The 20,468-nt window shown below is 40.7% G+C and overlaps 1 protein-coding gene across 4 annotated transcripts in view; it reads left to right on the top strand.

The window, feature by feature from the left end:
- The window catches only part of abcc3 (ATP-binding cassette, sub-family C (CFTR/MRP), member 3), a 57,533-nt gene that overhangs the window by 22,050 nt on the left and 15,015 nt on the right, over window positions 1-20,468 (top strand). For all 4 annotated transcript variants that reach the window (XM_026177373.1, XM_026177372.1, XM_026177375.1 and 1 more), the window contains exons 4-18: window positions 3,336-3,473; window positions 6,736-6,861; window positions 7,107-7,168; window positions 8,644-8,778; window positions 12,246-12,494; window positions 15,079-15,256; window positions 15,423-15,584; window positions 16,257-16,349; window positions 16,476-16,679; window positions 17,707-17,853; window positions 17,946-18,033; window positions 18,209-18,275; window positions 18,355-18,481; window positions 19,746-19,922; window positions 20,146-20,313. In XM_026177373.1, the coding sequence (XP_026033158.1) occupies window positions 3,336-3,473; window positions 6,736-6,861; window positions 7,107-7,168; window positions 8,644-8,778; window positions 12,246-12,494; window positions 15,079-15,256; window positions 15,423-15,584; window positions 16,257-16,349; window positions 16,476-16,679; window positions 17,707-17,853; window positions 17,946-18,033; window positions 18,209-18,275; window positions 18,355-18,481; window positions 19,746-19,922; window positions 20,146-20,313 (2,121 nt within the window). The remainder of the gene's footprint in view (window positions 1-3,335; window positions 3,474-6,735; window positions 6,862-7,106; window positions 7,169-8,643; window positions 8,779-12,245; window positions 12,495-15,078; window positions 15,257-15,422; window positions 15,585-16,256; window positions 16,350-16,475; window positions 16,680-17,706; window positions 17,854-17,945; window positions 18,034-18,208; window positions 18,276-18,354; window positions 18,482-19,745; window positions 19,923-20,145; window positions 20,314-20,468) is intronic.

Here is a 20,468-nt window from a genome sequence, read left to right as displayed (position 1 = left end):
TTCAGCTAATATACATTTTCCCATGTGGTTTAATGTTGTTAATGTCCAGTAAATGAATGATCTGTTAGACTGTTGATGTTACCTCTTTAAATCCCAAACTGTTAAAAACAAAATGCATCCATCAGTGTGATAAGTGCTCAGATGCAGTTATCTAAGATTGGACCAAATAAACCAAGATGCAGAAGTGAAGGTACTCTGGCACATTTCTGCACATGTGCAGAAATGTCCTTGTCACACTGGATACAGCTGGCAGTCTTGTGATAAACAGTTTACACCATCGTGAAGTTGTTGCAATTTCAAATGTCGCATGTCTTATTCCAAATCAAAACAGTTTTTTTTCCAGGACGTAAAAACAAATCTGAAACAGTTTCTGTTTCTTAAATCAGAATCAGAATCAGAATACTTTATTGATCCCTGGGGGAAATTATTTTTTGTTACAGTGCTCCATTTTAAACCAACATTAAGACAAGACAGACAATACACTAACTAAGAATAATACAATATATACATATATATACATACATACATACATAAGTCACTCATAAATAAATAGTTGGAAAAGAAGCATGTGTAGGCAGTAAAAGGAGAAAAGTCATATGCACTCTTTTTTTGTTTTTTTTTTCCTTTCTCCAAACAAATCCATTAACCAGGCCAGTGCTACAGACCTGAGGCCAGATACTGTGTAAATGGTGATACTGTATTTTTTTCCAGGTTCCTCTTAGACAGGAAAATTGTATTTCGTCTCCCCCTCCACAGCAGTGGAATGTTCCATCACTTCAGTTGTTATTGTTGGCATAAATTTACTGTTTAGAGAAAGTTTTCTGGTGGAAAAGGTGATGAAATCCTTTAGAACCACTAAAAGTCGGACAAGCACACTGCAATGGTTGCCCAAAGTAAAATTAGACAGGAAGCACTGAAATGAAAAACGTCACGCAGCAGCAGGAAATGAAAAAGAAAAAAAGTGGACTGAAAAGATGAGAGAATCTTTTCAGTCAAAGACATTGAGGTTTTCAGTCTGCACTTTAAAAAGGAAAAAAATCCTGAATGGTGAAAATAATGTAGCTGTGAGGTTTAAAGAGCTGGCCTTGTTGATTTGAGGTGAAAGAATTTAATAAAGGCAGAAAAATCCTTACAAAAGAAATTGACTGCTGCAGAACATTTTAATAATGACTTTGCTCATCCTCTGAAACTTTAGCACGTTTTTTGGTGTAGATGTTCATGAGTCTTTATGACCTTTGTGCCTTTTTTTTATCCTGTGATAAATATTTGCCAATATTTGCTTGACAGACTAAGTTTAGACAGGAAAAAGGAAAAGATTACTTGCTAAACACAGGTGAGTCACATCGGCTAAAAAAAGAAAAGGCTGTGTGTATGGACAGCATTGCAGTCCTAACATGCTTTTTACATCTGGAAATGTGCAATAGTCTACTAGGATCCAAAATTTCATTATCAAAGGGTGAATGAGAAGATGTATGGATGCAGATGCACTTTCCAATTCACTGTCTGTGTAGCCACCAGTGTTGGTCAAGTTACTTGAAAAAAGTAATCAGTAACTAATTACTGATTACTCCCCCCAAAAAGTAATCCCGTTACTTTACTGATTACTTATTTTCAAAAGTAATTAATTACTTAGTTACTTAGTTACTTAGTTACTTTTTAAAAACACGATTTACAACCTGAAGAGGTGATAAAGTGATAGATCTTTCAGCCCAATTCTACTTTTTCTACATAATCCATCATACAAAATGTAATCAAATGGAAAAGTCTCTTTTTTTAACTTGTTTTATCAGTTTTAATCTTTTAACTTTATGCATCAAGCAAAACATTTAATTATATGCAACATTCTCTGACTTGAATAAATTAGTTTAACATTTAAACCTATTTTCTACACATTCCAGCACATAAAATAAAATATTTTTTGTGTTTACACTCACTCTTTCAAACAGATGCAAGTAAAACACAGCAGAAAATAAATAAAGTCAAAGACTCAGCGGTCCTTTTGCTCTATTTTCACCTGTAAAGCAGGAGCAGGGTAGGCGGAGGGTTACCCTGTTGTAGGTGTGCTGCGGTCAGTTGAAGAATCCGCGCGAGTGTCTCTGTGAGTTTCCCATCACGTCGTAGCTACTCGGTGCTTGCTCGGAAGTTTAGGGGTTTTTTTCGCTGTAAAAAGAAGTTTTCTTCCCACGCACGATGGACGCTAATGTTTTTGTCACTTTTTATGGAATCAAACTCAAAGTAAGGTCAGTACTTCCACACTTTAAACGCTGCACGCTCATACTCTCTCCCGCACTGATATATTATCCATTGTTGATCTGCACACAGCTGCTGTCACCAACGTCGCACTTGCTTACGTCACTGTCATGAGACATTCTCGCAAAAAAAAATCACGGTTTTAGTAACGCAGTAACGCAGCGTTCCTACGGGAAAGTAACGGTAATCTAATTACCGATTTTGCAATAGTAATCCCTTACTTTACTCGTTACTTGAAAAAAGTAATCAGATTACAGTAATGGGCAGTAACGCGTTACTTGTAACGCGTTACTGCCCATCTCAGGTAGCCACTGCACTAAAAAGACACCGGCTGTGCATAACTCCTGTAGGCGGACTAGAAAGTAGGATAACAAGAATGAGTAAGTGTACCGAATGTCCTGAATGAGGACATCCTCAAAGGAGCATGCAGCTTATTGGATTCTATCAGAGTTCATTTGCTCATTAATAGCTTAAATACTTATTTACGTTACACTGGGACTTGATGCAGCCTCTGGGTTCATCATCTGTCTGAAATCAGCTGTGTTAGTTTTTCTCCCTGTAAGCCAACTCTCTTCTGATTGGCTGCCCCTTGAAAACAGAAGATTTGAACAGTAGGTAGGTGGAGCTCTGATGTTATTATTTTAAATTTTGAGCATGTTTGATATAAGGATCCACCTCTGAAAAAGTCTAACAGAGGATGAAAAGCAAGTTACGCTTTCACTCTTAATTTAAAGACGGTCCTTAAATTGGTAATTAGCACAAGTTTGATCTCACTGTCTTTTTTTAAAAGTCTGTCTTTACCTCTCCATCACCAGAAATAATGTAGCAGAAGCTGACTGAAAAGCCAGATAGGAAAACAGTGAAGCGGTCCTCCTGAAGTAAACTGCCCTGAGTGCTGCGGTTCCACGAGGAGCATATCTAACCCAAAGTTGAAACACTGACCCAGTTTGTGTGTGGTTTACCTCACATGCCCTCAGTTATTCTGTCATGGCTAATCTAATACCGTCTCTCCCTCTGCCCCTCACCCCTTCCCAATCCTTTTTCCTCTCTCTGTGTGTCACCCCCACCCCTTCCTTCCCTCTCAGCTGTTGGCCACATTTCTGATCCAGTTTGAGAGGTTACGCGGGGTCCAGTCCTCGGGGGTCCTCTTCATCTTTTGGTTGCTGTGTTTGCTGTGTGCCACCGTGCCTTTCCGCTCCAAGATCCTACAGGCTTCCAGCCAGGTGAGAACATGCCGTTGCCCTCAAATACCTTTTACTTGTCTGCCATCATCTTCTCTGCCTGGTGCCCTTTTTTCACCCGTCTGAATCTCCTTCCCCCAGTCTTGTTGTCTTAAGAGTTGTTTTGGAGTTTACAGTGGGTGGATGCTCTGGCAGGGGTTAGATCAGGGCACCACTAAGCAAAAAGGGAATAGTAGGCCTGTTGTTCCCAGTGTACTTATCTTACCTTCAGTGTGCACCGCTCACCAGCGGAGCTGCAGCTCACAGCAAACAAACCCTGCAGGGAGTATGGAGCTGCGGTGGAGACTGATGCAGAACAGTTGTTTGTAAGCGCTGCTGACCCAGTAGTTCTGCGAATTCTGGTTTTAACAATTGCAAGGCTCTAATCTGCAGGACTTGCATGACTCCCAGATAAGCTTCCCGTCCATGAGAAGGGAAATTGATTAGTGACCCATTAAACTGTTGTACTACAAAGGCTGAAAACTGCTGTTTTTACACAGTAAAGATTCATGTCAAAGTTGATTGCAAGTTGTGCACATGATGAAGAATGGTGCAGTTTATTGAATAATGCAAGATTTTAGACCTGAGTGTATTTAGTGTTATTTAAGGCAGCAAAAATCTATATTTGTTCATAATCATGGCGTTATGAATACGGAACAAAACTGCTCCTAATAAAAACTAGACTGTGCATTGCATTGCAGCATTTTTAATCTTTGTCTTTACTGGTTTGGTCCATTCTTACTATTTATAATCAGGTACCATACACTTGGTACTGCCTAGTGAGAATAGTGGACGATTTAGCTGCTGTACAGGCAGATAAGATAAGATAAGATAAGATAACCTTTATTAGTCCCACACGTGGGAAATTTGTTTTGTCACAGCAGGAAGTGGACAGTGCAAAAGTTATGACGCAAAAATTAGAATACAATAAGAATAAATACAGTACACAGCTGTACAGAATAGAATAAAATAATATACTATATACAGTAGAATAAAATAGAATAAAAATATACAATAAGATAAAAATAGAATACGAATGCTATATACAACTGAGTAAAAATACAACGATGCCAGAAAGGATTATTGCACTTAGTGTTATTGCACATGTGTGGATGTGTGTGTTTGTTCAGTTAAAGTCTTTGTTGTGGAGTCTGACAGCAGTGGGGAGGAAAGACCTGCGAAATCTCTCCGTCCCACACCGTGGGTGCCGCAGTCTCCCACTGAAGGAGCTGCTCAGTGCTGTCACAGTCTGCTGCATGGGGTGGGAGACGTTGTCCAACAGGGATGACAGCTTAGCCGCCGTTCTCCTGTCACTCACCACCTCCACTGGGTCCAGAGGGCATCCTAGAACAGAGCTGGCCCTTCGGATCACCCTGTTCAGTCTCTTCCTGTCCCCAGCAGAGATGCTGCCGCCCCAGCAGACCACACCATAAAAGATAGCAGAAGCCACCACAGAGTCATAGAAGGTCTTCAGGAGTGGGCCCTCCACCCCAAACGACCTGAGTCTCCGCAGCAGGTTGTACTGCGGAGATGTTTCTGTTTGTGGCTGGTGTCGTTTAATACTCAAAAAGATGACCAGCCTCAGTGTTGGATATGAAAGGCTTTGATGTCTGATATATGTATGCACAAGTAATTCTTTTTTTTTACGAGTTAATATTATTGTGGAGAACAGAGAATGGAATGACTGTCATGTGGGGAATGTTAATCTTGTATAAAATCTTTAAGTGATATACTTGTTTTCTGTTATAAAAAGGTCAAAAGCTGTGTTAACGTGCACGTAATGATGGGATTATAGTCAATAATCAGAGTAAGGCTTACCCCAATTAGCGTGTTTACATGGGTTCATATTCACATTTTTACATGTGGAGGATAATCAGATTTATGGCTAAATGTGTCCCCCCGTGACCCTCAACAAGGTTCTGTCTCATCTCTGTTTCTTGGTGCCAGCGTTGATCTCTCCTGATAGCTGCAACGTAGCGTGCTTTCTGAATGGTAAATACAAATTCACTGCACCAGACAACATTCATGCGTTTGAGATCTTCAGATTCACATCTGTTGTGTTGGTTCATGGCAGACCATCTCTCTCCCCAACCAGTTGCGGCAGATGGCCCCGCCCCTCCCTGAGCCTGGTTAGATGGAGGTTTCTTCCTGTTGAAAGGGAGTTTTTCCTTCCCACTGTCGCCAAAGTGCTTGCTCATAGGGGGTCATTTGATTGTTGGGTTTTTCTCATGTATTATTGTAGGGTCTACCTTACAATATAAAGCGCCTTGAGGGGACTGTTGTTATGATTTGGTGCTGTATAAATAAAATTGAATTGAATAGTGGCAAAAAAGGGGGTGCCTGATTTTTGCAGACTTTTGGCTTTTGTGATACTTTCTCCTCTGTGTGGATGTTTAGTGAATGGAAAAGCCATTCTATTACCTTGTAGGGTTGTTTAGCCTTTGAACCAAATCCTAACCTCAGCACACTGCTGTGCTCACTGTGACAATGCTTATTTTAGCTGCCAGTAGTATTGTACTATTGTACACACATACAGATCCAACGGTTCTACCTCCATTCATATGTCAAAAGGTGTTTACATACGAATATCCTGCGGTCAGCTTCCATCCATTCATGCGAATGTTCCTAACACCCACACACTTACAACTCATGCTTACCTTTCTCCTGGATGATCGTAGCAATGCATGGGTGGGGCTGCCTGCTGCCTGACTGCAAGGGGTGAATTTTACATTCATCACCAAAGCATAGGACTTGAATAAGAATTTAAGGAAGGTTCTTTTTTAAATTTCCATTTACTTTGTCATAAAGCTGTAAAATTGCTGTAAGCAGTAACTCATATCATCATGTGTCACAAAGAACCTTTTGCACACAATGACAACACCCAGACACACCTGTGAATTCTGATATAGCTGCAGGTCTGAAAGGTGCAGTCGAGGAATAACATTGTTCATCTGTTAGAGGAGGTTATGACAGAGGGCCGCCCCTCCCTGAAGCCTGGTTGCTCTGGAGGTTTCTTCTTGTTAAAAGGGAACTGGACTTTCCAGTGTCGCCAAAGGCTTTCTCACAGGGGTCGTGTGAATGTTGAGGTTTCTATATAATATTGTTGGGTCTTTAGCTTAGGATTTAAACACTCCTTGAGGTGACTGATGTTGTGGACTGGTACTTCAAGGACATGGTGTGTTTTCCAAAAAAGCCATCTCATCCCAAAAACTGATAAACGCTGATGTCTTGGTGTCTGCGTGTGTGTTCTTGTTATACTTTACAGGGCGAAGTCACAGATAAGCTGCGGTTCACCACTTTCTACTTCTACTTCAGCATGGTGGTCTGTGAGTTCATTCTCTGCTGCTTCAACGAGAAACCTCCTCTCTTCTCCAATGTTGTCACTGACCCTGTGAGTCATCGGTCACAGTCCGCTCATAAATAATTTTTGTGATTTCCTGCTCACACCATAAAGTCAGTGTTCTGAGTAGCTGAAAGTCTGAGCACGCTCCGGGGCAGCTCTGTGCTTGTTAAAGCAGGTCACACAGTCACACACTGAATTCAGTTGTTACTGGCTTCTCAGTATGTCCTCTTTATCCTCATTTAACCTCCCTGGTCTCATATTATGCGCACTCATCCTCTTTTCCCCTCCCCCAGAATCCTTGCCCTGAAGCTACAGCAGGTTTTCTCTCAAGGATCACTTTTTGGTGGTTCACAAGGTAAGCTAACATTGCTGTCTGCCACCAAACCAACCTCCACAGACCAACAGTTTGTGGTATACACTAAATGTTTTGGGGCTTTAAAGGCTCTGAGGTGTTCGTTTCTCCATCTTTAGACCCTGCTATTCATTTTTCAAGCAGTTTTTGTAGTTCTGTGAATATAGTAGGACGTGCTAGTCTGTTAAATCTTTAGTTTGGGGCTTTTTCTCAAGATGGATTAGCCCTCTTAAAACAAGAAAAATGTTTTAGGATAATTTAAGTCAATCTAATTTATTTGGACGTATCTCACTTAGCTTAGCCTGAGAGTCATTTGGCTTCATACTATTGTTGTTTAGATTAGCGCTAGTTTCTCCTTTCCTTTCTCCTTTTTTATTGCAGTGATCATAAACGCAGTGAAACTGAACAAGCAGTGTCGACTTACCTCGACCACAGCTGGTGGTAAAATGTAAAACGTTTGCAGTCATAAAAAACAATGAATGAAGAAGCTTAGAAATCGCTGTTACTTTTGCTGTTAGCTTGTTCCATGCTATGTTAGCTAATCCACAATTAATAATATATGTCATTATGTTAGTGGCTGTTTACACAGTATTCACTGTGTTCAAACATGCAGAATGATAAAAGTGTGATCTTTGTTCACATCTCTCATAGTGACTGCAATTGCCATGGTAATAAATAAATGTAAGGTCATCATAAACCATGCTAACATTCCTTCATTCATATTAGTGCTTCAACCCTTCAGTCCTCTTTTTAATGCACACATACTGTGGCTATATTATTTAGTATTGCTTGACCTCAACTTTACCTAAATGTAAGAGTTATTTACTCCTTCATTGTACAGTTTATTGGTTACAGTTTATTAGTTGTTTAATACCTTTTGAAGAAAAAAAAGAAATGTTGCTGGCACCGTTACTCCATGCTACAAATATTGTTTCCTGATAATTTTTCATGAATCACTGTTCAGCCAAACCTGTCACTGAAGAGTTTGTTTACTTACTATATCACATGATGTCAAAACATGGGGGTAGTTTGCACTGTGATTATAATTACTTAGTTCATAATGTAGCTTAAGCTTATTTAATACTGCAATATCATATTATTATTATTATTATTATTATTATTATTATTATTATTATTATTATTATCTGTTATTTTTGCATAGACATGCATCTCTGTGGGGGAAAAAAACATGAGGCCAGTTTCCGGTGAAATTCAATCCAGTTATACATAATGATCATTAGCTAATTCAGTAAACTCAATTAAGTATTTTTGAGGACAACATGTATTGGTAAGATGGCTCTGGGATAAAGAATTTTAGTGTTACATGTTGGCAATGAATCAAAGCAAACTAAACAGAAAAAAGAGGCAAACATGCACTTTAACCATTTAGATAATGTCTCATTTGTTTCAGTCACACTTGTAGCAATGAATTGCTTTAATGTAACAGATTGAATTAAGTTGCTGCTTCTCTTTCCCAGTATGGCTGTAAAGGGCTACAAAATGCCCCTGGAGGCCAAAGACCTGTGGTCTCTGAACAAGCGCGATAGCTCCAAAGTCATGGTGCCCAGGCTCCTTAATGAGTGGGAGAAGGAGGAGGCCAAGGCAAAGTTAAGGTATGTTAAACTTAAAAGCTTTGAGCTACACTTCATTTCTTTGTGTTTTGCTTAAAATAAGACAGGCTTTGATGTCTTTTAAGGTGGTCTTACACGACAGTTCTCCAGGCTTCAGACTAAACCTGGAGAACTATCTTCAGTCACTCTCAAGGAAGATAAGCTGTGAGAAAAGGCTGCAGACTTATAACTAGGCTGAAAATCAGTGTCCATGGGTCCGATAGAGTGATGAATCCATATTTTAAATTCTTGCACTGTCATGGTTTGGGGCTGCTGGTGTTGGGGGTCATGAGAAAAAAAAGGTGGTCATACCAACTTGACTTTCAAGCTCATCAGAATTGTACAAACCCCTTTTCACTGGGATTCAACCGGCCTGATGAGCTGATGAAGTGTTGTTCTAAATGGGGAATAGTTAAAAGGCCTTGATCTGATGATTGGAGAAGGCTGATGCTAGAATAAGGTCTTAGCAATTTCAAAATGTTACTGGAAGCCAAGCAAGGACACAGACAATGTGTTGTTTTTGGCTGCTAACTCGCCAGTGAGAGCACATTCTGAGCCAGCTGAAGATGGGGTAAGGGATGCTGAACAGTGTCCGCCTTAAGTTCTCTTTGTGGCTCAATGACATTTACAAAACTTTTAAATGTAACATAGTCCAATGATGCCGGCGCACACAGACGTATGCAGCGGCTAATATTGCACCTTTTTGTGTTTTTAAAACCTTTTTACTTTGTCTTCCTGCAACACGCTGACTTTTCTGTTGTGTGCCTTTCTCTTGTTGTGCATGTATTCCTCTAGACCGTTTACATTTCTCCTGTTTGTCATTTATTCCGGCTGTCTGAGCAGTGAGCAGTCAGTGAAAACCTAAGAGTTCACATTTATAAACTAATTTGAATTTCTATAAATGCTTTCTTTGATCCACATAATGTGAATTTAAAAAAAGCCATAGCTGATTGTAGCCCCGGGCTCAGGCTTTCAAAGGAAGGGCAGATTTATTAGTTCTTTGTTAGACTAGAAAAGGGAAGGGATGTTGTCGTAGAGGGCAGAGCTCTTTGTGTATGGTTGTGCGCATGCAGGCGTAGGTTCATTCCTTTTTGCACAAGTGAAACTACTAGCGCGTTTCTTTTGTAACCCTAGCAGGAGGGTATCAGTATCTGAAGCTACCACACACCGTTTCTACTTTAAAGAGTTGTGGGAAACTCCATGCACACAGACTGCAGCAACAACTCACACAGAGAGCGTCTGCAGGCATCAGAGAGGTTATACGAAATGCACTGCAACATTATAAAGGAAAGCAGCTCGTTTGTAGTAACGCTGCTCTGATGTTTCCTGTACGTTTGTGGAATATCTCGGGCTTTTACTGTCAGAGCTTGTGAGGATTAAGTCCACCTCCCGCTGCTCTGCAAAGTGAATGACTTTTCTCATATTAAGGATGCTGGATTCTATTCTTTTGAGTTTGTTCAGCTTCATGCAGGAGAAATTACTTTCCTTGCCTGCCGGCTGGGAACAGCATTCCAGCTACACGTTGTACCGCTTTAGCAAACACGCTTGACAACTTTGCTGAACTCCGACCTCTGTCAGGCTGGAAGGATCCAGGTTTGCAGAGGGAATCTGAAGTATGATTTGTTTATGCGGTATAATTTAGAGCTAAAACAGTTTAGCTACTGAACATTGGCAGTTGCTCTCATAGTGTAATTCATCAGCTATGGTAAATTATAGTCAGTACGTGACAGTGATTTACTGCTTTTCTGGGATTTTTTTTATTACATTTCCAGGGATTTAGTATCAACAGTTCACTGTACTTTACATTTAAGTTGAATCCTTTAATGGGTTACAGTGTCTTTGCAATTTAGGACTGAGTAGTCAGTCGTTTCCTCCAATGTTTGCCATAAACTGGCAAACATTTTTCTCATTTATAAACATCATCAAATCTGCAGCTAAACTAGCTTCAAATTGAAGAAATTTTGCTAGCAACCTGAGACGACGTCTAAAGGTCAATAATATTACCTCCTGTATCTTTTGTTGAACACTTTCCTAAATGCATTTGGTATTTTCATCAAAGGAAAGTGATTGGCTAAGAAAGCATTTGAAAAGTTTGTACAATATCAAACGGATATAATAGCAGTCACTTTGACCAAGAGAACAATTGACTTTAATAATAATGGATTGCATTTATACAGCGCTTTTCAGGGCCCTCAAAGCGCTTTACAATGCCACTATTCATTCAATTTCACCTTCACACACTGGTGGAGGCAGCTACGGTTGTAGCCACAGGGGGCAGACTGACAGAAGCGAGACTGCCATATCGCGCCATCGGCCCCTCTGGCCATCACCAGTAGGTGAAGTGTCTTGCCCAAGGACACAACGACCGAGACTGTCCGAGCCGGGGCTCGAACCGGCAACCTTCCGGTTACAAGACGAACTGCTAACTCTATGAGCCACGATCGCCCCAGTATTATGATCTGAGGTTTACGTTAGCATAGGTGGTAACCCTAACCACACCATAACCCTGTATTTGGGAGGCAAAAGGCAGAATTTTCATTTTTTTGGAACAAATGTGAATAGTTTTTTGATGTGTCAAAATTTACGCATTCTTATGGAGTTAGTTAGATTTAGTTGTTGGGGTTGGACCTCAGACGGTAAAGCTATTTAAATCCAATGATAGTCAGGAGCTCTGGCAGTTTAATTTACTTTTTCGAAACTCATATCAAATTATTACTAGTAATTGTTTTGAAATATTTTAAAAATCTGGAGACAAATATTTTGCGAGCACAGCACACAAATGCAAAATCTTCTAACATAAGACCTGTAATGCCAAAGATGTATGAGATTTCATGTGAAGCGCAGCATCTTCTCGTTTCTGAACTGTGCCTGTGCCTAGCATGTGGCTTTAACGAAAGCCAGTGCTGACCCTGAAAGCCTGCTGAAAGGGTTAGCAAATGTTAAATATTTGGCAGAGGGAGTCAGACACATAACATGCTGCTTTATCAGTATGAGAGTGCCACTTTCTGCTGCTGTAGTTAAACAGTCAGGATATGTGTCATTAAAGAAACTTAAGTTAGACTTTTCCTTCCAAACATTTTGATCCAAATTGTTGTGCCAATTATCTGTTCACAACAGATGTTATTCAGAAAAAAGCACCTCTGAATCTTGAGTAACATGTTATCTTGGCCTCACATGATTCAATCACTATGCTTGGGTCCTGGTGAAGGTCCAGTGCAAAAGCCTCTTTCTGCCTAGTTCAGGGGTTTCATCCTGTTACTGGGGAGTCTTCCTCCCGAGTGCTTGCTTCTAGGAGCCATCTGATTGTTGGGTTTTTTTGTATTATCATAGGATCTTCACCTTACAATATAAATCGTGAGGTGATGATTTGGTCATGATTTGGTGCTATATAAATAAAATGTAATTGTATTGAATCTCTTGCTCTTTTTCTTTCATTCCCATCCTAAATACCCAAATCCTCCCCCCTACAGTGAAGAGAGTGTGGCTAGCCAGGCTACGTACGCTAAGCCCCCGCCGTCAACCACCAACCACATCTCAGGAGGAGGAGAAGGCGAAAGCAGCCCAGAGGAAGTAGAGGTGCTGCTGTCCAGTAAGAAAGTCGCGCACCAGCCATCCTTCCTTCGCGCCCTCGTCAAGGCCTTTGGACCCTACTTTCTGATTGGCTCAGGCTACAAGCTCCTGCAGGACATCATCACCTTTGTCAACCCACAGCTCCTGAAGTAAAGACAAAGATTCTACTCTACTGTTGCGTGCTCTCTTTACTACAGCACACAAACAACTATTGTTCCAGTGTTGTTCCAGTGAATACCATTTCCAGGACACATTTTTGCATGCTGCGTTTGTGTTTTTGCATTTCGGTCTTCTTTATGCAGAGCATGTTAGCTGTCTATATTCAAAGGCATACACTGGCCTTGTTCAGGATGCAAACTCCTCATGTAAATATGTTTCCTCTTTATGCCTTTAGTAGCCCAGGGTGCAAATTCAATGATAGGAGTCTTTCTCAGAAATCCTTATCACTGTGTAGATAAGCTGTCAGAGATGGCTTCCCAGATAGTTTTCCTGCATGTGTCTTTTGTGGGACTGATGTGTTTGAACATTCCCTCCTGACACTGATGTATCATTCTTACTTGCGGCACAGTGGGGGGAAATTTTAATTTCAAATTTTCTGTCCTTTTATTTGACAGTTATCTTTTGATAAGACAGCTTTTTCATTTATTTTTGTAGTATGCCCAAGTAAAATCCTAACTTAATGTTAAAGTTCCAGCCTCTCCTCTATGGAAAAATGGATCTCAGGATTTAATACGATGCCTTATATGTAAAATAGAAAAACTAATTTTGAGCCATTTTTGGAAGTTAATACCGTCTGAGAAAGAGGGAAAAAAATAGTGAAGGGAAAACTTTACAGTCCTTCCAAACATTCATTAGAATGTCGGTGGTAACGCCATCCAGTGATTCCTATTTATATTTTATATGTACAGCATGTTTCCTTTCACAGAGATGCTGTTGTTGCTTGTTCCAAATTTTGTCATGTTACAGTCTTTTTCAACATTTAATAAATTCATTGCTCTGCTAAAAATTCTACACACAGTTCCCATGATGACAAAGTGGGCAAAAACTTTGCTTGGAATTCTTTTAAATTTACTAAAAACGGAAAAAGTGCATAAAACATGCACATAAGAATTAAAAGCCTTTGCTCAGTACTTGAAGCACTTTTGGTATCCTCAGTGACAGCCTCAAGTCTTTTTGAGTATGATGCCACAAGCTCAGCACACCTTTCATTCTTGTTTGGAGAACCTCTCAAGCTGAATCGGGTTGGATGGAGCGCATCAGTGCCCAGCTAGTCACTGACTGGGCCACTCATTCACAGAGTGGTCTCAAAGCCATTCCTTTGTTATCTTGGCTGTGTACTTAGAGTCATTGTTCGTTTGGGTGAAAATCCTTTGTTCCAGTCTGAGGTCAGGAGTGCTCTGGAGCAGGTTATCATCGAGGATGTCTCAGTACATGTCTGCATTCATCTTTGCCTCGACCCTGACAGGTCACTCAGGTCAGCAGGAACCTTCATCATGGGGTATTGTGTACATAATTTTGTGGTAATGAATTTAGCTCATTTTGGAAGAAGGCTGTAACTGGACAAACTGTGGAGCAAGTAAAGAGCGCTCTTCAGATGCACTGTATTTATAATCAAACTTGTAAAAGTGGTTTCTAAGAGTATAACCACAGTAATAACAAAACCCTTAACCAGAAGAAGCAGTTGCCACACACTTAAACATTAAAGACAACTATTTTGTCCCTCATGTTCAGCTTTGACATGCCATTGAGCCCTTTACTGGTTTATATACTATGCTATACTATGAAAAATCTACTGTTACAACAGAATGTACCTGTCATTCTAGCTCTGGCCTTTAAGCTGCCTTTACATACTGTAATCACCCATGGAAAGAGCAGATAATCTGCAGATTAAGTGTATCTATCTCAGGTTAAACAGGTTCTGTTATTTGTCCCTATAGCACGAAATAGCAGTCCTTCTGGAATGCGACATTAGGGAAGTTAGGGAGTGTCAGGAATAAGTGAGTTTCTGATATATAGTATGTAAAGCTTTAAAGGTGACATGCTAAGCTAAATAACGTGTGTCCTGAGTCGCTAACTCAAAAAGATACAAATAAGTCTGTAGCTTTAAAAACTTTGCAAGACTAATGAAGTAAAATGCACGAAAAGTTAAAACAGACTAGATTTTTGGTTTAGCTGAGATTTCGGGGAACGTGACTCGCCTTGAGGGCAAAAGCATGAGCACAGTTTGAACAAAGGAGCTTCAGGTGATTGTCGGAGGACATTCCAAGTCTCGTGAGCCTCGTGACTTCTGTGTCCTCGTAACGGTGTCAGAGGACGGCTGATTAAAGAACATGTTTGATTTGGTCTGATTTCAACAGGCGAGCACAGAAGAAATTAGAGGCCTGGGAAACAGTGGTGTGTTGACACACTCACACCATGAGTCAACAAAGCCGCTAGGGTCTCTGCTAATAGTAACACTCTTTTGTGAATGCCAGACTTTTTTTTTTTAATCTTTTTTTTCAGGTGTTGAAGGTCAGCAGTTCTCCCCAGTATTTTAAGGCCATAGTTAAAGAACAGATGTCTGTACAGTCCAAACTGTAGGATACCTGGATCATAGTGCGCTAAATGACACTAACATTTTGCAGTGTGTGTCTGCATGGATGGAGGATGGAGGGCTTACACAGGAGTTTACACTTTTGGTTATTTCAGCTTCATGTGCTTTAATCAAATTATTCCTCTTCTTTATCTTTCCAGGATGCTGATCTTGTTCATTAAAGAAAAAGATGTTCCTAATTGGTGGGGGTACACGCTGGCCTGCCTTATGTTCTTCACGGCCCTGCTGCAAACCCTCATACTCCACCATCAATTTCAGTACTGTTTTGTCACTGGCATGAATGTGCGCACTGCTGTCATCGGAGCTATCTACAGGAAGGTATGCAGGAAACGATCCCATTAGATTTTTTTTGTTCTGCAAACAAATTACATTCATATTTAAATTTAGAAGGGAGAAATCAATTGCTTCATAGAAAATATTCTTGTGGTGTTAAGGGTTTTGTTCCCTGATCTTCTGTTTTGCTTGTTTGTTTGTTTTTTTACAGGCACTAGTGATAACTAATGCAGCCAAGCGTTCATCTACTGTGGGAGAGATAGTCAACCTGATGTCTGTGGATGCGCAGAGGTTCATGGATCTGACCACCTTCCTTAACATGCTGTGGTCTGCCCCTCTTCAGATTATGCTGGCACTATATTTCCTCTGGCAGGTACATGCACAGATTGTATTTCTGTTACACTGAGTCTTCTCCTTATGCCAAGGGGACTTTATTTAATGCACTCATGAGAATAACAGCTAAAATTTACTGTAATTCGGAAGCTGTCTGACCATTGTCGGTCACTGAGATCATCTTCGTCATCTTCCAAGCTATGACTTCCATTCAGCAGCCTGTCAGAAAAATTTGTGGTTTGTTTGGTAAGAGAGCCTCCTCAACCACCACAAAGGTGAGGACAGGTAGGAAGTGAAGGGCTCAGGAGGAGCTGACCAGGCAGAAGAGCCGCTGCGGCAGACTTTGGTGTTGGCAACAGCATGCCAATACCATGATGCAACAAAACCTGGGAAGAAGAAAGAACCCAGTTGGTTTAGGAAGGAATCTGAACAGGGGTGGAGGAAACCTGCACAGCTAGAGACAGACTGTGACAGCAAGGGGTGTGGGCTCAGTGGGAGAAGGGAATGGACTGGAAGGTCTCGTGGTCAGAGCTGTGGCAAGCTGAGCCACACTGGATCAAGTTCTTTATCCAGTCAGTCTACAGTTTCCTCACCAGACCGTGGGAGGTAGTGGTTATCCAGGACCTGCCACGTTTTTATTTACACACAGGAGAGTTCTTCTTTATTTTGTATCATAAATTTAATCATTTGCTGACTCTTGTTTATTTTACAGATCCTCGGTCCATCTGTGCTTGCTGGGGTGGCTGTTATGATCATGCTGATCCCTTTTAATGCATTTATCGCTATGAAGACTCGAGCCTATCAGGTATTTCAGTGTAAAACAAACAGAATGAGACATTCACACAATTGATTTGCTTAAAAATAAGTCCCCTTTGTGTTTTAAGTATCAAAATTCACAAGTAAAAACAGCTGGTCTCACCATCATCGTCAGGTGGAGCAGATGCAGCACAAAGATGCTCGTATCAAGCTGATGAACGAGATCCTGAACGGCATCAAAGTCCTCAAGCTGTACGCGTGGGAGAGCTCCTTCAAAGAAAAGGTTCTGGCCATTCGGCAAAAGGAGCTTATCGTGCTACGCAAGACGGCCTACCTCGGAGCACTGTCCACCATGGCCTGGACCAGTGCGCCTTTCCTGGTAGGCTTCCCCCAAAAAACTCAAGAAACTCATGAAGTAAAGTTGACTACACAGTAAATCTAAACAGGATGAAAACTTGTTCAAATTTGACAGTTTATTATTATGACACCACTATAGGTTTCAGCACAGCTTTTTGTCTGTTATGGTTTGTTAATAAAAGCCTTGACAAAGAGCTTTGTCAGTTTCTAGGTCAGTTTTTAAAGTCATATTTTAATAACTTTACTGGTTGGAAGCTGCTTTACATTAACATGACTTTCATTTCCAACTTGTATAAGAATGTCACATGTTGGCATTATTATTAGGAAGCTCCTCGTTAGGGGGTTTTAGGCCTTGATATGAAAATATTTGAAATAAGATTATTTGCAGATACGATCACACTAACCCCATTTGTTTGTTTAGCATTTACAGTTTAATTTACATACACATAATTTACTCGAATGATTTATGATGAGTCTAAACATCTCCCATCAAAGTTTGTTAAGCAGTCTGAAAAGCTCTGGATAAACCTACAGTGACTAAGTATTCTGGTGCACTTGGAGCCACCACAGAAAGTTTGTGTCCCAATTGCGAAAGGCTAAAATATTAAGAAAAGTGTGATTTTTGAGACAATATTGGAAGAACCAGAGTGCTTCTAGTGCTTTGACTTTCACCACTCAGCAGGCGTCTTTCTGCAGCGGACTAACAAAACCACAGGAAACTGAACTGAAGCACGTGTATATATACACATGGCCTTACCCTGAGGTCAAGTTTCTGTGCAAAGAAGAAAGGAGAAAAGTCTTCATATGGTGTGTGAGCAGCGTTTCTTTTCACATGTGCTCCTGCCTGCAATTGTTATCTTCTTTAGGTCACATTTTGTGGACGCATGTTTTATTAGTTGGGTAAATGAGCACTTCAGCCTTAAAGGTGCTGTTGATATTTAGATCCTTGCTGAGTCACTGACTGTCTGGCATCACGGCTCTGCCTCCTCTCTGCATTAAACCGATGAACCTTGATGTCTGAGTGGTCTGCTTTTCCCATGTGTTTCCAGGTTGCCTTGACAACATTTGCCGTGTATGTAACTGTGGATGAAAAAAACATCCTGGATGCGGAGACGGCCTTCGTGTCGATCTCGCTTTTTAACATCCTTAGGTTTCCCCTCAACATGCTTCCCCAAGTCATCAGCAGCCTGGTACAGGTGGGAACCTTTTTCACGTCCTGCGCTGTGTTCGTGTTTCGGGTTTTCTTTAGCAGAATTCATTGCATGCATCTGTTTATTCTACATCTCAGGCGAGCGTCTCATTGAAGCGAGTCCAAAATTTCCTGAGTCATGATGAGCTGGATCCAGATTCCGTAAACAGGAGCAACACAGTCACAGGTGAAATTAAACACTTGGATTAACTTGTCAAAACTTTGCTTTGTCTAGTCACTTAGATTACATTATGCTTGAGTGCAAGTTCACTGTTTTCTTTTTCACCTAGTGACTCCTGCCTGGCCAGTTCTTGGATGACTTGGATTTTTTTTCTCACTTGTGTCATTTTGTTGCTCAACAGAGTTTGCAGTCACGGTTGTCAATGGGAAATTCACGTGGGGCAAAGACGACGCTCCTGTTCTACACAAGTATGCTACGAAAGCCACACATCGTATTTTTATATTCACCGTATTTGTTTTAGTAAAATATTTGATTGTGTGCTTGCAGTATTAACGTGATGGTGCCCCAGGGCTCCCTGCTGGCTGTGGTGGGCCATGTTGGCTGTGGGAAGTCTTCCCTGATCTCAGCATTACTGGGTGACATGGAAAAAGTGGAGGGAGAGGTTTCTGTTCGGGTAGGAATTCCCCTAGTGTTTTTTGAATAACATACCGGGAAGCAGCAGGTGGTTTTGACCCAGTTATTGCAGTTTTCCTTCCTGTAAAGTTTCGCCATTTGATATTTTCGTGTGAAAGCTGGATCAGTTGGCCAGATGTAAAATGAAACGGCTCGTGTTTAATGATCAAATAGTTGTCATCAAATTTTTTTGCTCCTTTTGACGCAACTTACTTACTAAAAAACTCTGATAAACTCAATAAACTCGTTTTTAGATATTTGTCCTCTGAAAAGATGCGTTTATTTACTACTGCCAAGTGACAAATAAACAAAACAAAACAGACAAAACAAGCATTTTCAATTTCCCGAATATCGCTGGCAGAATGAACATTAATATCTGAACTTCTACAAATGTTTTTCATTTTATTGAATGTTGATATTTGCATAAACCTCCAGTTTATGTCTGAAATGTTGCAGGTAAACATCAACACAGATACTGAAGAATGAAAAAAAACGACTGTAGCCATTGTGCCTAAAATTAATGACGCTCTTTGATCTTTGTGGTTCAGTAACAGTAATGGTGGGAAAATGGACGGTCACCGTGACGACACTATGCAGCTGCTTTAAAACCAGACGTCAAGCACGAGGAGTGGCTCTGACAAGTTGCTCTGTTTTAGATAAAGGACACAGAATATACTGCAGCCCATAAAGTCTTCAGGAACCTTTTTACCAAGATTACAAAGCAAATGAGCTGAGGGCCGCTCCCTAAAGGTTTCTCCATAAGGTTGCCCCGTGCTTTTCTTTGAAAATGATGCAGGTTTATGGGACTTGGCTTCAATTTCTCATCTTTTAAACATTTTTGTTAATTAAAAACAGTCTACATAATACATTTAAGACCATTATTAACATAAACATGTATTTAATATATGGGTACATTCATTCTTTAAAATATTGCAGACAGCGTTCATAAGAGTTTGACATTTTGGGGAAAAAAATGAGGAGAGCTAGCAGTCTCTTAGCTTAGCTTAACTTAGGCTCAATTCTGGAAGTAATAAAATATAAAATCCAGTTAGACAAAAAGGAAGTTATAACTTAGTACTGTAAAGCTTAGTCTTGAGTAGAATATATGTGTATATTATTTTGCTTAACGTTACATTTAAAAAGGGCACATCAGTCCTATTGCAGTGGGAATCATTTCTAGAAAATGTGGCATGGTTTATTCTGATAATAAAAGGTTTCCTATTTGAGGAAGTGAGAAGAACCTGGTTGTCTGTCTCTATCCTCAGGGGTCAGTGGCTTATGTACCTCAGCAGGCCTGGATACAGAACGCCACCCTGCGGGACAACATCCTGTTCGGGAACCCGTACAATGAGCAGAAATACAATTCTGTCCTGGAAGCGTGCGCCTTAACCCCAGACTTGCAGGTGCTGCCTGGAGGAGACATGACTGAGATAGGAGAGAAGGTACAGAAGCACAGGGAGCGAGTTTAGTCTCCTTGATTTTAATTTTTAATCTCTTTCTGCATCTGTTTTATTTCCAATTTTCTCTCAGCACTTGTTGATGACTTTCATCAAAGATCTCTCCTGAATTTATTGGATACTCGTTGCTAATGTAATCAGGCTTCTGATTCGAGGAACTCTGATATAAATTCAGCCTCGGCCTTTTTATTTGGTTTTTGTCCTGCAGGGCATCAATCTGTCTGGTGGTCAGAGACAGAGGGTGAGCCTGGCTCGAGCTCTGTACAGTGATGCTGATGTCTATCTGTTGGATGATCCGCTGTCCGCGGTGGACGCCCACGTGTCCAAACACATCTTTGACAACCTGATCGGCCCAGAAGGGGCTCTGAAGGGCAAGGTGAGGAGACTCTAAACTCAACTTCTGTCCTGGTTAGTTGATGATGTAAAGGCTCTCTGTAAACAACACAACCAGTAAATATGACATGAATCTTTGTCCTATTATGTTGTAAATGAACTGCTACTTTCGGCTCAGTTTTACTGCTGAAGTCTACT

This window comes from Astatotilapia calliptera, chromosome 8 (assembly GCF_900246225.1).
Source record: "Astatotilapia calliptera chromosome 8, fAstCal1.2, whole genome shotgun sequence".
Classification (NCBI taxonomy): Eukaryota; Metazoa; Chordata; class Actinopteri; order Cichliformes; family Cichlidae; genus Astatotilapia; species Astatotilapia calliptera.
The sequence above is the reverse complement of the archived record's forward strand: the minus strand, read 5'-3'. Positions and strand labels throughout refer to the sequence as shown.